This window comes from Haliaeetus albicilla, chromosome 5 (genome assembly GCF_947461875.1).
Source record: "Haliaeetus albicilla chromosome 5, bHalAlb1.1, whole genome shotgun sequence".
Lineage (NCBI taxonomy): Eukaryota > Metazoa > Chordata > Aves > Accipitriformes > Accipitridae > Haliaeetus > Haliaeetus albicilla.
In genome coordinates this window covers 20591598-20604080 of record NC_091487.1, presented here as the reverse complement: position 1 = coordinate 20604080, position 12483 = coordinate 20591598, and the positions used below count along the sequence as shown (strand labels likewise).

The 12483-nt window shown below is 40.4% G+C and overlaps 1 protein-coding gene across 4 annotated transcripts in view; it reads right to left on the bottom strand.

The window, feature by feature from the left end:
• Nucleotides 1-12040, bottom strand: part of GALC (galactosylceramidase) — a 43577-nt gene extending 31537 nt beyond the window's left edge. For 3 of the 4 annotated variants that reach the window (XM_069783704.1, XM_069783705.1, XM_069783703.1), the window contains exons 1-6: nucleotides 11717-11965; nucleotides 10478-10546; nucleotides 8513-8576; nucleotides 6969-7082; nucleotides 5389-5528; nucleotides 3093-3131 (exon numbers count right to left, since the gene is read on the bottom strand). In XM_069783704.1, coding sequence (XP_069639805.1) covers nucleotides 3093-3131; nucleotides 5389-5528; nucleotides 6969-7082; nucleotides 8513-8576; nucleotides 10478-10546; nucleotides 11717-11884 — 594 coding nt within the window. In that variant the 5' untranslated portion in view covers nucleotides 11885-11965. Of the gene's footprint in view, nucleotides 1-3092; nucleotides 3132-5388; nucleotides 5529-6968; nucleotides 7083-8512; nucleotides 8577-10477; nucleotides 10547-11716; nucleotides 11966-12009 lie in introns of those variants that run through there. The other variant, XM_069783706.1, reaches the window with a different exon arrangement.
• Nucleotides 12041-12483: the final 443 nt, after the last annotated feature.

The window sequence follows — 12483 nt, the reverse complement described above, 5'->3', positions numbered from 1 at the left end:
ACAAATACTTGCGTGATTTTAAGATCAAATTTTAAACAAAACATTTAGCTCTAGAAGCCAAAAGCTTAGTCCCAATTCAACAGCATTTAAAAAGCTAACAAGTAGAATGCCACACCTACACTCGACTGTTCTCCACATTCATTCTCCCCACATTAGAAAGCCAAGACAAACAGATGAGAAAGCCTCCAGGTGACATGACATAGGACTGAGCAAAATAGAATGTTTCTATTTCTTACAAGACATACAAAAAGCCAGAAAATCAGTTTTAAAAAAAGAGCCAATCAGTGATATAGGGAAATAAAATGAGTATTTTATTTATATTAAGATCGGCCTTCTCTCTCTGATGAATCTTTTTACAAAGGGTTCAGTCTCACAGGTATTCCAAGCAACATAACATCTAGTCAGTGAAGAGATAAACTTGCAGCTCAAAAAAAAAAAAAAACCCCACCAAAACAAACCAAACAAAAAACCTCGCTATTTATCTTCCACCTTCTTTGCACTGTTTTATTCCAGCCTGCAAGCGTTTTCAGTTCTGTTTGGTTTTGTTTCTACAACATACACACTGAACAACTAGAGATTTCTACTTGAAGCCCACACATAGAAACTCTTTCCCCTCCTCCTCTACCAGCATAAATGACCTATGATTAGGATTATCCTTTAGGAGACTACTAGTATCCTTAGTGATTTCTCCATCAGCCTATACCAGATTAGTGAACCACTTTTATTTTTGAAAAAGAAAAGCCTGGAACCCACACTGCCTGAGGCTAAATATAACAGAAAATTTCTAGTTCCTGGGGGGGGTAATAAAAAGAACACCCTATGAACTCGTTTCCCACCTTTAAAAACAGTTAGGCTGTGTTTTGTGCTGAGCACACATTGGGATGGGATATTTTAAGAGGATTCTAAGCACACCCACTGAACAAGTTTACACAGGGATTTAAGAGCTTCACTAGCAAAATCTGAAGCATCTCCACCAGAGTTTTGTTACTTAACATGCTGTGGAATAATTGCTGGAGGTGACTTATTGATACCAATCAAAATAAAGGTATGTATGACTAGAGTCACTCAACCTCCACCTAAAAATAAGAAAATAGTATGAAAGGGCTGAAGACAGGAGGAATGCTAGGGAAGATACCATCGTAGACAAGTGGGGAGGACATCGCTGACTTCCAGGATCAGTCGACAGGCTGAACCTCTCCTTCCTCCCATATGGACGCCTACTGGGTAACATTCAAACCCTCGGTTATACTGAGTGCTTCCCCAGGAAACTGAGAAATCTCTGTAGAGTTTTTCCATAATGTAGCACACTTGTAGTCAACTGTACTATTCATATTCTTGGCATTTGCACATGCTTTGCAGACAATGTATTTATCACCGGCAATCCAAAAGAACCTGCTCTCCTGCTTTAATAAACTGTACTGTTCATTAAAATCTAGCCGTGATAGTTTGTCGAACACAACCCAACTTCTTAAGTCTGGCCGCGATAGTTCATTGAACGCAACTAGATTGAAAGTATATTGCGCTATTTGTGCACCCGTAATCGTGGTAGTTCAATATATACTGAATGCAACCGTACAGTGTTGAATTGGGCATCACTCAGAATCTAAGCCTAGCTTCCCCCAGCCCCTCTGATATCTGAGGATAAGCTGGAACCCAAGGGGGTTTATCTTCTGCCAAACTCCTTTACACTTTAGTGCAACACATGCCCAAAGAAATGACACCTTGACATAGATGCCAAGATACACTGCTGTGTCACACTTCAGTGTATTTGTGTTTTCTCTGGAAAGGATTTTGTAAGTCACCCAAAAACTCTAGTGCCAAACCTCTGTGCCCAAAAAGAACTAATGGCCTAGCAGCCTACAAAAGTGAGAGTCTAGAAAATACCTTTAATGAAATTAGTCGTGAGTATACATAACAGAATTTGGTCTAAGATGTGTTGAGACTTGGAAACTAAGTTACTGTGGTGGCAGTGGATCTGGTAAATCAGTTTTAAATACATGGTTGATTAACATATTTGTTAACAAGAAACCCATAAAGCTGGATATAAAGTATTCCTCTTTGTACAAGGTATACAACCAGCAACAAGCTTTCTGCCAATGCTTCCTGCCCTCCCTCAGTCAAAGCACTGCACAAATCATAGGAAACAGCTATAAGGGTATTCATCTAATTCTACATTCTAGGAGATATAATTTTAAAAAAGAAATGTTTTATAGGAGATCATTCTCAGTTTTCAGGAGTAGGCAGAATTTTATATATGCCAGCCTCATGAAAGATACTTAAAAGTTACCTTTTTCCTCTTATTGCAATGTCAATTTTAATTGTTGTAAGCAATTTCCTGTATCATTCTACTAAAACTAATCACTGAACAAAATAACTATAGAAGCTGCCAAGGACAAATGATGTGACTAACCTCATCCAGTGTACACAAACTGTTAGAATTGAAACTTTTCTAATAGCAACTAATTGACTAATTTTAAGCAGATAGGATCAAATCCCTGCTGAGTTCTGAAAAAAAAAAAAAAAAAAATCAGCAGTTTTTCTATACACTCAATTTAACTCATTTGCTTTTAAGAAGAGGTAATGCTACTGCTTCTTAGCCTCAAAGCAGCAACAAGAAATGAACAAACCAGAAGCTTGTACTTCACATTCCACTTCAAGATAACATAATAAACAGAAGTGAGTTTTCAAAGAAGAGCAAGGGAGCAGCAAGGGCTGGCAGCAGTGAGAGATGTTAGAGATATCTCAAGATTGGTTAAGTGAAATACTGTGTATTTGATGATGAATTTAATGCTGAATTTGTATGATTTCAGTAGCATCAACTGGAGCTTCCATTAAATTGTAGAGGTCCTAAACATTAGCATACACTGACACACTTAAAGTTCGAAGTAACAGACAGACACAAAAAGAAAAAATAATCTGGAGATCTGATCCTGTTAGCATTCCATGCCTGCAACTACAAGAAACAGAGTTCAGTAAGAAAAGTAGTTTCAGGATTACGGTCCCTTCTCTAGGTAAATTCAGAAAAGCTAATTGTTTACATGTGATAACAAAGACAAACATTTCACTTCAGAGAAATAAGAAAAAATACATACCTTAATATATTTGCTACTAAATGCCCTTTCATTCCATATCTATAAAGGAAAAGTAAAAAGCCATTTAGAAAAATCAGGATATGTCAATACATAATGAAAGATTTTTTTATGTATATGTAAGATCATACAATCCATTAATGAACTCCATGGTTTCAGTTTGCTAGAGGAAAGTGCTCTGGTTGGTTTTGTTATCAGGTCTTCAGAGGAGAATTCTGTATGAAAGTTCAAAATAGCAGCTTGTTTATCTGTCTCTAAGGTCTACTTACTGCCTTCTGGCTGAAAAGACCTCTAGAGCTGCTTGAGCTCTACAATGGTAGCAGCGTTACACATGACATTATTACCAATGGGTCTACAGTGAGTTAGAAATCATTGAGAAACACATTGTGGCTTCAAGGTGTGGTCCTAATGAATGGGCCCTGTTGACATACACTGACATAGGAGAGCTAGAATAAGCTACAGATCGAACAACTGCCTACAGTTTTCGGGGGTTATTCAATGACACTGACAGTTCTCTTTCTAATTTACACAGGATTAGATCTATACTTGAGCACAAGAGAGATTCAGCACAGTTTAAGTAAATAGACACAAAATGATCTCATTTCTTTTGCTCTGGATTTTCCATCTTTTATGGAAAGAGTGTTTAAGCTAAACATAGCTCAAAATTCAAAAGCAGGACTGCTGGTCTTCCTTTCTACCAAATACCCTGGCCAATAAAATGCCTAGTCCAAAACCTTCTTACCTTTTTTTCTAATGACAACACGAACACTGTGACTCACATTCCCCAGTAAAGGTAGAAGTATCCCCGGTAGGTGTAGATTACCCAACCATGTACAAGCAGACAGTTTCTTGCAGGTAGGATATGTCCATTTGATTTTGACATTTCTAGATCTTTCGCTAAGTGCTAATATGTGACTTCAGAAATGAGCCAATCAAAAAGTTACTTACTGAAAGGCTCATTTCATCATAAAGCAAATAATTATATATAACATACGCTATAAACCCAAAGAGCAGTAAAGGCTAACAATGTAGAATCAGAACAGCATTAAAATTTTTTTGACAGTTTCTGCACCTTCAGACCTCACTGCTTTCCTGTATTTCAGATTATACCCACAAAGAAATCGGACAATATGCAATGTCACCACAGTGCCTGTAGAAGCAGTAATTCCCTTTTCTTAGAAGTACAGAATTCAGAAGGCCAATCACTGTGAAGTAACAACACAGAAGCCAGACATTACTCAAAAATGTGAAGTGCAGAACTTGCCTCCTGCTCTAAGAGCATAGCAAGGAGAAAAATTAAGAGCAGTTGTTCTCCCTGTCCCCCAGTGGAATTGCTGAAGCATCACTGTGTTACCCAAAATGCAAGACTGACACAGCTGAAATAAATCAGCAACAGCAAGGGGGGTGCATTCTAGAGTAGCTATACATCAGATATACCTTCCCACATTACAGCAGAAAGGTGAGACTTCCTTTGAGGCATGGGAACCATAGTTTCAGAAGCTTTGCTCTGGACTACCAAAGTGATTTTCAGCTTTTCTGCAGTTAAACAACTGTCTCATATCAAAACACTTAAAAGTCCAAAATAAGTGTGTCTGTAAGTATAGGACTGATTTTAGAGGAATCTTAGCAACACATTTTCTTAATCAGAAAAAAAAAAGTTGAATCTCAGTCAAATAATGAACTTGAAAAGTGTTTTTCCACACTGCTTCTCTTTCTCATCTCCAAATCACGACATTTTTCTCAGACATTAATTCACTACTTTCATATATTGCACTGTAACACAATACAGTAGTTATAATGTACTGTAACATATGCACCTTTATCTACTATAAATAATACAGTTAAAAATGGAAGAAATTTTAGAGGATTGCTCTTCTGCAAAACAGCGACCATATTTTATGCCAAGAAGTCACATCAGCTGACTTCCACAAACTCTGTCTTACCAGCTAACAAAAAAGAATTAGTTAACTGCTGAAACCCAAGCAGAACAAGCAATGCAGAAAATTACAAGCCCAAGACTCAAATGGATTTCAGAATTCTCACATTCTCTGGTAACTTTGTTCTAGAACTGAGAAGGCAGGAGACTAGCCATTTTACATTGGTTCTGCTTTAATGGACATTACTGCAGGAAGACTGTAAACTAACATATCTTCTGCCTTTCCCCTTGCACCAGAAAAAGCCAAAACTGCAATCACAAAACAATTTATCTTCCCATTCCCCTCCTCCAGTAATCAACAGAGACACCAAGATCTTAGGAATGAAGATAGATAAAATGTACAGGAGATTTTGCTTTACTGACCCCAATATAGTCAATGTCCAAATCATGATACTGTTTAGCTCCTAATATCCAAGAAACAATATAATAAGCAGTGACATCCGGATAGTCATAGGGCCAGTTTTCACCCTTCCCTATCCATGCTGGAAATGTCCAAGGTAATCCTGGAAAGAGAGAAGAAAAACAATAAGATAAGTGGTTGGTCTACATTACTCGGTAAGCTTCAATAGCAAGCTGTAATTTGTTCTACCTAAAATAAAGGAGCAGATATGCACTTCAAATTCACATAGTTCCAGTGAAGACAATGACACATAACTTATTTAACTGGAAAGTATGCTCTAATATAAATTGTGATCAAACATATCAATAGCTGCCTTTTTTTTTTTTTTTTTAAAGCTAGAAAAATTTCATTACTAGAGAACAACTGACTACATACAATCTTTCAATTGTGTGGTATTAGCTCTAAGGTTTAAAATTCCAAAGATTTTATGATAAAAATTTACAAAGTTACAGACAAAGGATCAATACTGAACACCAAAAGTTTTTAATCTCCTGAATATGAATTTTAGAAGTGATGATCTGATCATAAAGAGGAAGAAAGATTAGGATCATGAAAAAGCATTTCTAAGTCTTAGCTCTTTACTGGATCTTGTAGTAAACAAGAACAACAAATTAACCTAACCAGATCATGCTGTTTTCAGCTGATTTTTTATAGGCTAATTTAAAGGCAAACCCTCCTTCCTTTGTTGAGAGCTTCATCTGAAGGAAGAGGGAGGTTATTAATAATCACAATTAGTCATACATGGTAAGCCTACTGCTTGTCACTGTGCCTGTCTAATAGAATCTGACTAGCAAATCCTGCACCAAGTCATGCCTTGTGGCTGGATATGGCAAAGCCTGATCCCTGGAAGAGGGGGGGGGATTAGATACTTTTTAATTGATAGATTTTTTACCTTGTTTCATGTGGAATACATTTCCTAAGTGTTTCAATTAAAATCTAGGGTTCAACATTTGTACTGTCACAGCACACACACAACCCATGATCAAACAGGGAGACAGCAAAGTTCTCTTACGACTCAACTAAATAGAGTAAGACAAATCAGAAGACAAGAACTACTATAGTGGGGAGGGGGTGATGGATTTGTAATAAGAACATATAACTGAATTTAGTGCATATAAGACTTACAGATTCATACTTCCTATAAGTTTACTTTATCCCTCCCAATTTTTTTACTCTATTATTCAGAAATTCAGCTCTCATGATAAATCATTTACGTTCATTGCTGTGATACAGTCTAAGCATTGTTACTTAATACAAGCAAATTATTAGAGTCATTTCTTATCCTATGCTACTTTTTACAAACATCCTCGTTATGCTACTTGTTAAGTAGGACAACATAAGAATGTTGTGCTACTGTAACAAAGTAAAACACAGTTTAAGTGAAACATCAAGGCAAGCTTACCAAATATTAGAGATTCTTCTTTGTCTACTGCAACATCAAAACATCTGCCCATTAAAATTAATATGCTAATTAAGGGTCAGGAAGGTAATTTGGTTAAGGGGGAAAAAAACCATTTAAAACCTAAACCCTGAAGCTATTTACCAATCAGTTTAATTTTGGGGTTCCTCTTTTTAGCTTCTTTCATCAGCCACCATTCATAGCCCCGGAAGTAGTTCTCATCATTTTCATAGTGCATATGGGAGGGTTCAGTACCATCTAGGAAGCAAAGAGACAGGTAGCTCACAATTATCTTCTATGTCATAAGCTGTTACACATTATAAAGTTTTCTGTATTGCTCACTGCCATAATATGCAAACACGTATCTCCAACATGATTCACATGTTCTTTGGTATGTATTTCAAAGCAAAATGAGTAGTGGGAAGGAACATGCAAGACTTGCCACCCTTCATTCTTAGCATATTAACTTAGCATAAATTTTATCATTTTTTATTTTTAAAGGACTATGCCTGCTTTTAACATCAGAATGTGATTAACTGTTGGACATTTTCTATCCCTAGCTATGATAATATTAAATCTATATTCATTATTATCTTGGTCCCAACAACCGCTAGGAAAGTTACAGCATTAGGATCAGCAGGGGGGAACAAAAAAAAAGAACAACCAACAAACTACCACATTTGTCAAAGCAGGCTGTATCTAAACCAAAAACCAAACAAAAGGTTATAGTTTGTTTCTTCTGTGCAAGGCAAGTCCAGGGAGAGAAAAGAAAGGAGCTGCTATGAAGTTTTTCAGTGACAGGAAAGAGATTTTTTTACTTTTATAGTAAAAGATCCAGTTTATCATTTCCATGGTGTTCCATGACTGCAGGAAGTTTTCAGAATCGAAGGCTATGCACTGAATTCCCTCGGACAAAGGTAAACAAACTAGAAAGGTGCAAAAGAATTGGTGTTGCATGGGAAGTCATTACACACAAAAGTCAGTTAATAACTTGTGCACGCAACTGCAACAATTACTTATGCTAAACTACATGCGTAATTGTTCCAGAGGTCTCTTCTGATGAGACTTGGTTTGTTTTTTTTTTTAATGAAGCCTGCTGAAACAGCACATTTTATTACAGAAGATAGGATTGATTTTTTTTTTTAATCTTACTAATGCTTGACTATTTGGAAGTTCTATTTGTCAGAGACATAGAACAATATGATTCCAAACTTAGACCCCTGATCACACCTACTGTCAGACAACGCCAGTCCAGTGATATGCAGCAGCTCATTAAACCGAAGAAACGTAACTGCTGCTGACCAGCTGTCTTCCCATTTTCACGCTTTTAAGACATAAACTACCTAGTCCTAAACAAGTTTTACAGTTTATATTGCAAAACTGGTACTTGAGAAATGCTCTGCAATTCACAAAGCTACTAGAGCTTCCTTAATCTTGCGAGAAAAATAAGACCTTGTTTGCCCTAGAACACAACCTATTGACCATATGATAGTGAGAACTGTCTCCAGAATGTTAGTGTAAATTTCTCTTCTACAAGTTAGCAGACATTGTTCATGTTTTTCTGCAACTTCAATACAACTACAGAATGCATCTCCACGCTTCAGCTAAAGCAACACGTGCAGGATGTGTTACTTACCGCATCACTGCAAAGAGAAGTTAGTTAAGCCCTGCTCATGCAAAATTCATACCTGTTGATTGTCCATCACCTCCAATTTCTACTTTGAGTATATGTAAAGAAGCACCAAAACTTGGCTAGAAAAAAAGAGCGGACAGAAAAACAAACAGAATCCTGCTGTTAACAAGAAGAATGCAATTAAAGTACAATTTTGAGGATGCTAAAAATTCAATACATTTTTTAAACACCTGTTATAGATGCCATGAGAGATTATACAAAATTCTTCTTCAAAAGTAAACTGAGCAAGACAAATAGTACTTATCTTTAGTCAGTTTCACTGACTGGCACCATTAACAACACTTCTCCCCAGCTGTGCACATTTTACATTGCTTACACTCAAGAAAATACTGAAGTGCTCTTGAAGTAGAACATGGGCTACATGAGGAACACAACGGTATTTTTAATGTTGCTAGAAGTCAAGTTTGTTTTCTTTTAAAATGAAATTATTTAAGTTAATATTTCTGTAAGTAATTTATTCTTTGATGTGAATGGTTACACTGCTTACTTGAAAGAGGATACATACAGGTCAGAAATAATCTGCTAACTACAGGTGGAAAGGCAAAAGAGAAAAAAAAACCCACCACACTGGAAAACAAATGGCCATCTAGTTCGCTACCCTCTTCCCCTGGCATCTGACTGGTGCAGCAGAATATAAAATTCAAGCTCATACAGGTGATCCCAATCCCAGTATGTCCTTCCAGCCATTAGTGGCTTAAGAGTTGCTCAAGCCAGAAGTTACAACTAATCATTATTTTAATAAGCACTAATGAGCTGGCCTCCTCCATGAAATTACCCAAGTATAATTTGGGCATACAAAAAAAAAAAAGTTTTAAGATTTGAGAATGCAGTTTGATTAAGAAAATAGGCTGCATAGACAATAGTTTGCTTGGCTTACAAATTTTGGATTTTTTTACTTTGTTTTTAAATAAGAAGCAAATATTCCCAATTTACCATTTCTTTTTCTAACATTTCTCATTTTAAACTTCTAACACATTTGCTCTCCCATCCCTATCATGAAAGTTGACATTAAAAGACAAGGAGAATGAGGCAAGGTATACCCCTCCCAGGTATCTCATGACGGCTTAAGAGATTTTGGTGAAAAAACATGTCAAAAATTATTTGAAAATCATGATCTCTCAGCTAGATTTTCTTTTACCACATGCCTAGTGATTCCTTCAGAAAACTCATATTTGTAACACACAGCTTTGGTCTCCAGAAAACATAGGTTTTGATCCCCCAGTCACACATTATGCCTTACTCTATCCTTTAAAACCAATTCTTTAAACTACACAGTAAATTATTCCCCTCCAGCCATCTGGATTACACTACTTGAAAGTGACATGACATTCTCTTCCAGCACAGTAATTTACAGTGCCAAAAGCAAAACAAGTTATCACTGTCCAGTGTCATAATCTTACCATATATTGAGTTACAGGTTATACTCGCTAACTAAAGCAGCTTACAAACCAGTAACATTCAACCACCTTCTAGAGTAACCGCACTTATACTTGGGACTAGTTTGAAATACATACGCTATTAAAATGATGCAGTCATTATCACATTATGTGAATCTATCTGTGCTCCAAAAAAGTCAAAACTGTCTCAAAGACCCACTTCCTGCAATCACTATGAACAGCTAAACCCCTCATTTTAGCCACAAAAATTATTTAATCCTCATTAAGCCTACACGGATGATGAAAATATGTTGAAAACATTTTTTTTTAAAACATATTGTGAAAACATAAAGGAAATTTCATAATCATTTGAAGAAATAGGCTCCTGAACAACACGCTAGTTGTCAAAAATGACCGCTAAAACTTAAGGTTCTGATAAAAATCAATATTAAAGTAGATGCTTTACAAGATGAGATTTTGTCTAATTTCAGCTAGTACTGAATATACTATAGGAGTTCCAAAATTACACAATAAGAAATTCTGCATGAAATTGGACATTATTGTAGCAGCAAAACCAACTTTACCTTGAACAGATAATCTAAAATCTGGGAGCGATAAGGTTCTTGGTAGTTCACCAGAAGTCTAGATGTGGCCTAAAATGGAAAGAAAACATGAAAATATAAAAACCGAACTTTCAAAACATGTAAGTACATCCCTGTTTGTCAGTCTAGGACCTTCACATAGCTAATAAACCTAGAAAAATAATTATAGCACCAGGAACGCAGCTAAGCCCCTACAAAAACTCTTTTCTAAGCCTTCAATTGTGCATTTCTGGTTTTGCAGATTGCAATCGCCTTGTACTCCAGTTACCTGCAATTTACTGCAAAGAGTCGAGAGAATAGAGAAACAAAGAGATCTCACAGCCTTAGCGCAAGCAAAACACAGCTCCCTCCCAGCACCATTTCACCCGCTACACTGGAATCTCCCCGCTTTGGCTCACTGTAGACCAAAGGCAACGGGAGCTCACGGGCCACACAGGCAGGAGGGCAAGGAAAGCAACTCAGCAGGTCCAAGAGGGCGTAAAAACAGGCAGGATCTCACAGCTCTGCTGGCTGGACCACAGGAAAGCATACGACTGGCTGTTGGCTCCTCCAGCATTTTGAAACTCATAGAGACAAGTAGCTAGGAAGACCCTCTACAGAAAAAAACCACCCTGGCTTAGCTCTCCTCCAGTGGCACCGAGGACGTGGCTGGCCCTCGGCACCCCGAGCAGCCTGATGAGAAAGAGCCATTGCGCAGCTGAGCGGAGGACAGGCACAAAGCAGGGCCCGGCTCCAGCTCTCCTCGCAGCCAGGACTGCCCGCACAGCTCTCCTCAGGGTCTCCAGGACTCCCCCTCAGATCCCCACTCGCGTCCCCCCACGCCCCCCCTCCGGTTCCCCTCACAGTTCTCCCCTCCCCCAGCCCCCAGGTCTCCCCTCAGCGACACCCCCCCCCGGGCTCCCCTCAGCGACACCCTCCCCCCAGCCCCCAGGGCTCCCCTCAGCGACACCCTCCCCCCAGCCCCCAGGGCTCCCCTCAGCGACACCCTCCCCCCAGCCCCCAGGGCTCCCCTCACCGACACCCCCCTCAGCCCCCAGGGCTCCCCTCACCGACACCCCCCGGCCCAGGCCCCGCCGAAGCCTCTCGAGGGCCTGCACCGAAGCCACCAAACGCACCCACTGACGGAATCCCCCGCCCAAGCGCCCGTTGCAACCGCCGCCCCGACGAGGGCATTAACACCACAGCACCGGAGGAGCCCCCACACCCGCCGGCGCCGCTCACCCCGCCGCCGCTGACAGCCCCGATCCCGTCGAACTGCCTGCCCGGCCCGCTGGCATCGTCCAGCACGTAGGTGGCCGTCAAGAGCGCAGCGGCGCTGACCCCGAGGGGGGCCGGGCCCCAGCTGCAGCCAAGCAGGAGCCAGCCCCACAGCAAAGCCGCGCACCCCATCCCACCCGCTCCTCTCCGCTCCGCTCCGCGCCGCCGACAGCGTCCCAGGAGCGCCGCCCCGTCCCTACAGCAACGCGCCACCAGCCGGCTCCGCGTGTCACGTGACCGCACAACCTGGCAGTCACCTGGGGGGCGGGGCCTGGGCACCCTTCGTCGCCATTTTGCTAAGCGGGAAGGCGGAGGGAGGGGAAGGCTTTCAGCTCTTACGGGCAGTGCCCCCCCGCCTCCTCCCGGGTTGAAGTTAGTGGTTGCCATTTTGAGAAAGGGCAAGGCAAGCTCCGTGGTGGGAAGCTTATCGGCGTGCTCGAATTGGGCCCTGAATGGCGAGTGAAGCTATTGTGGGAGCCATTTGGGATGTGGGAAGGCTGACTAGTCGGCTGTGAGGGGAGGAGGGTTGAGGGCGTCACGGCTGGACAGGGATGCTCTGGGAACACACAGGGAAATTGCGTTCAGTGCGGCAGGAGCAGCCAGGTTGTGAGAGCTACGCCAAACTGACGGGTTTTTTCGGGGCCTCTGGCAAGGCACAGCAATTTTCCTGGGAGAGGGATGGTGTTTCCCAGTGAATCTCTCATTTCCAGGCCGGCGCCAGCACCCGGCAG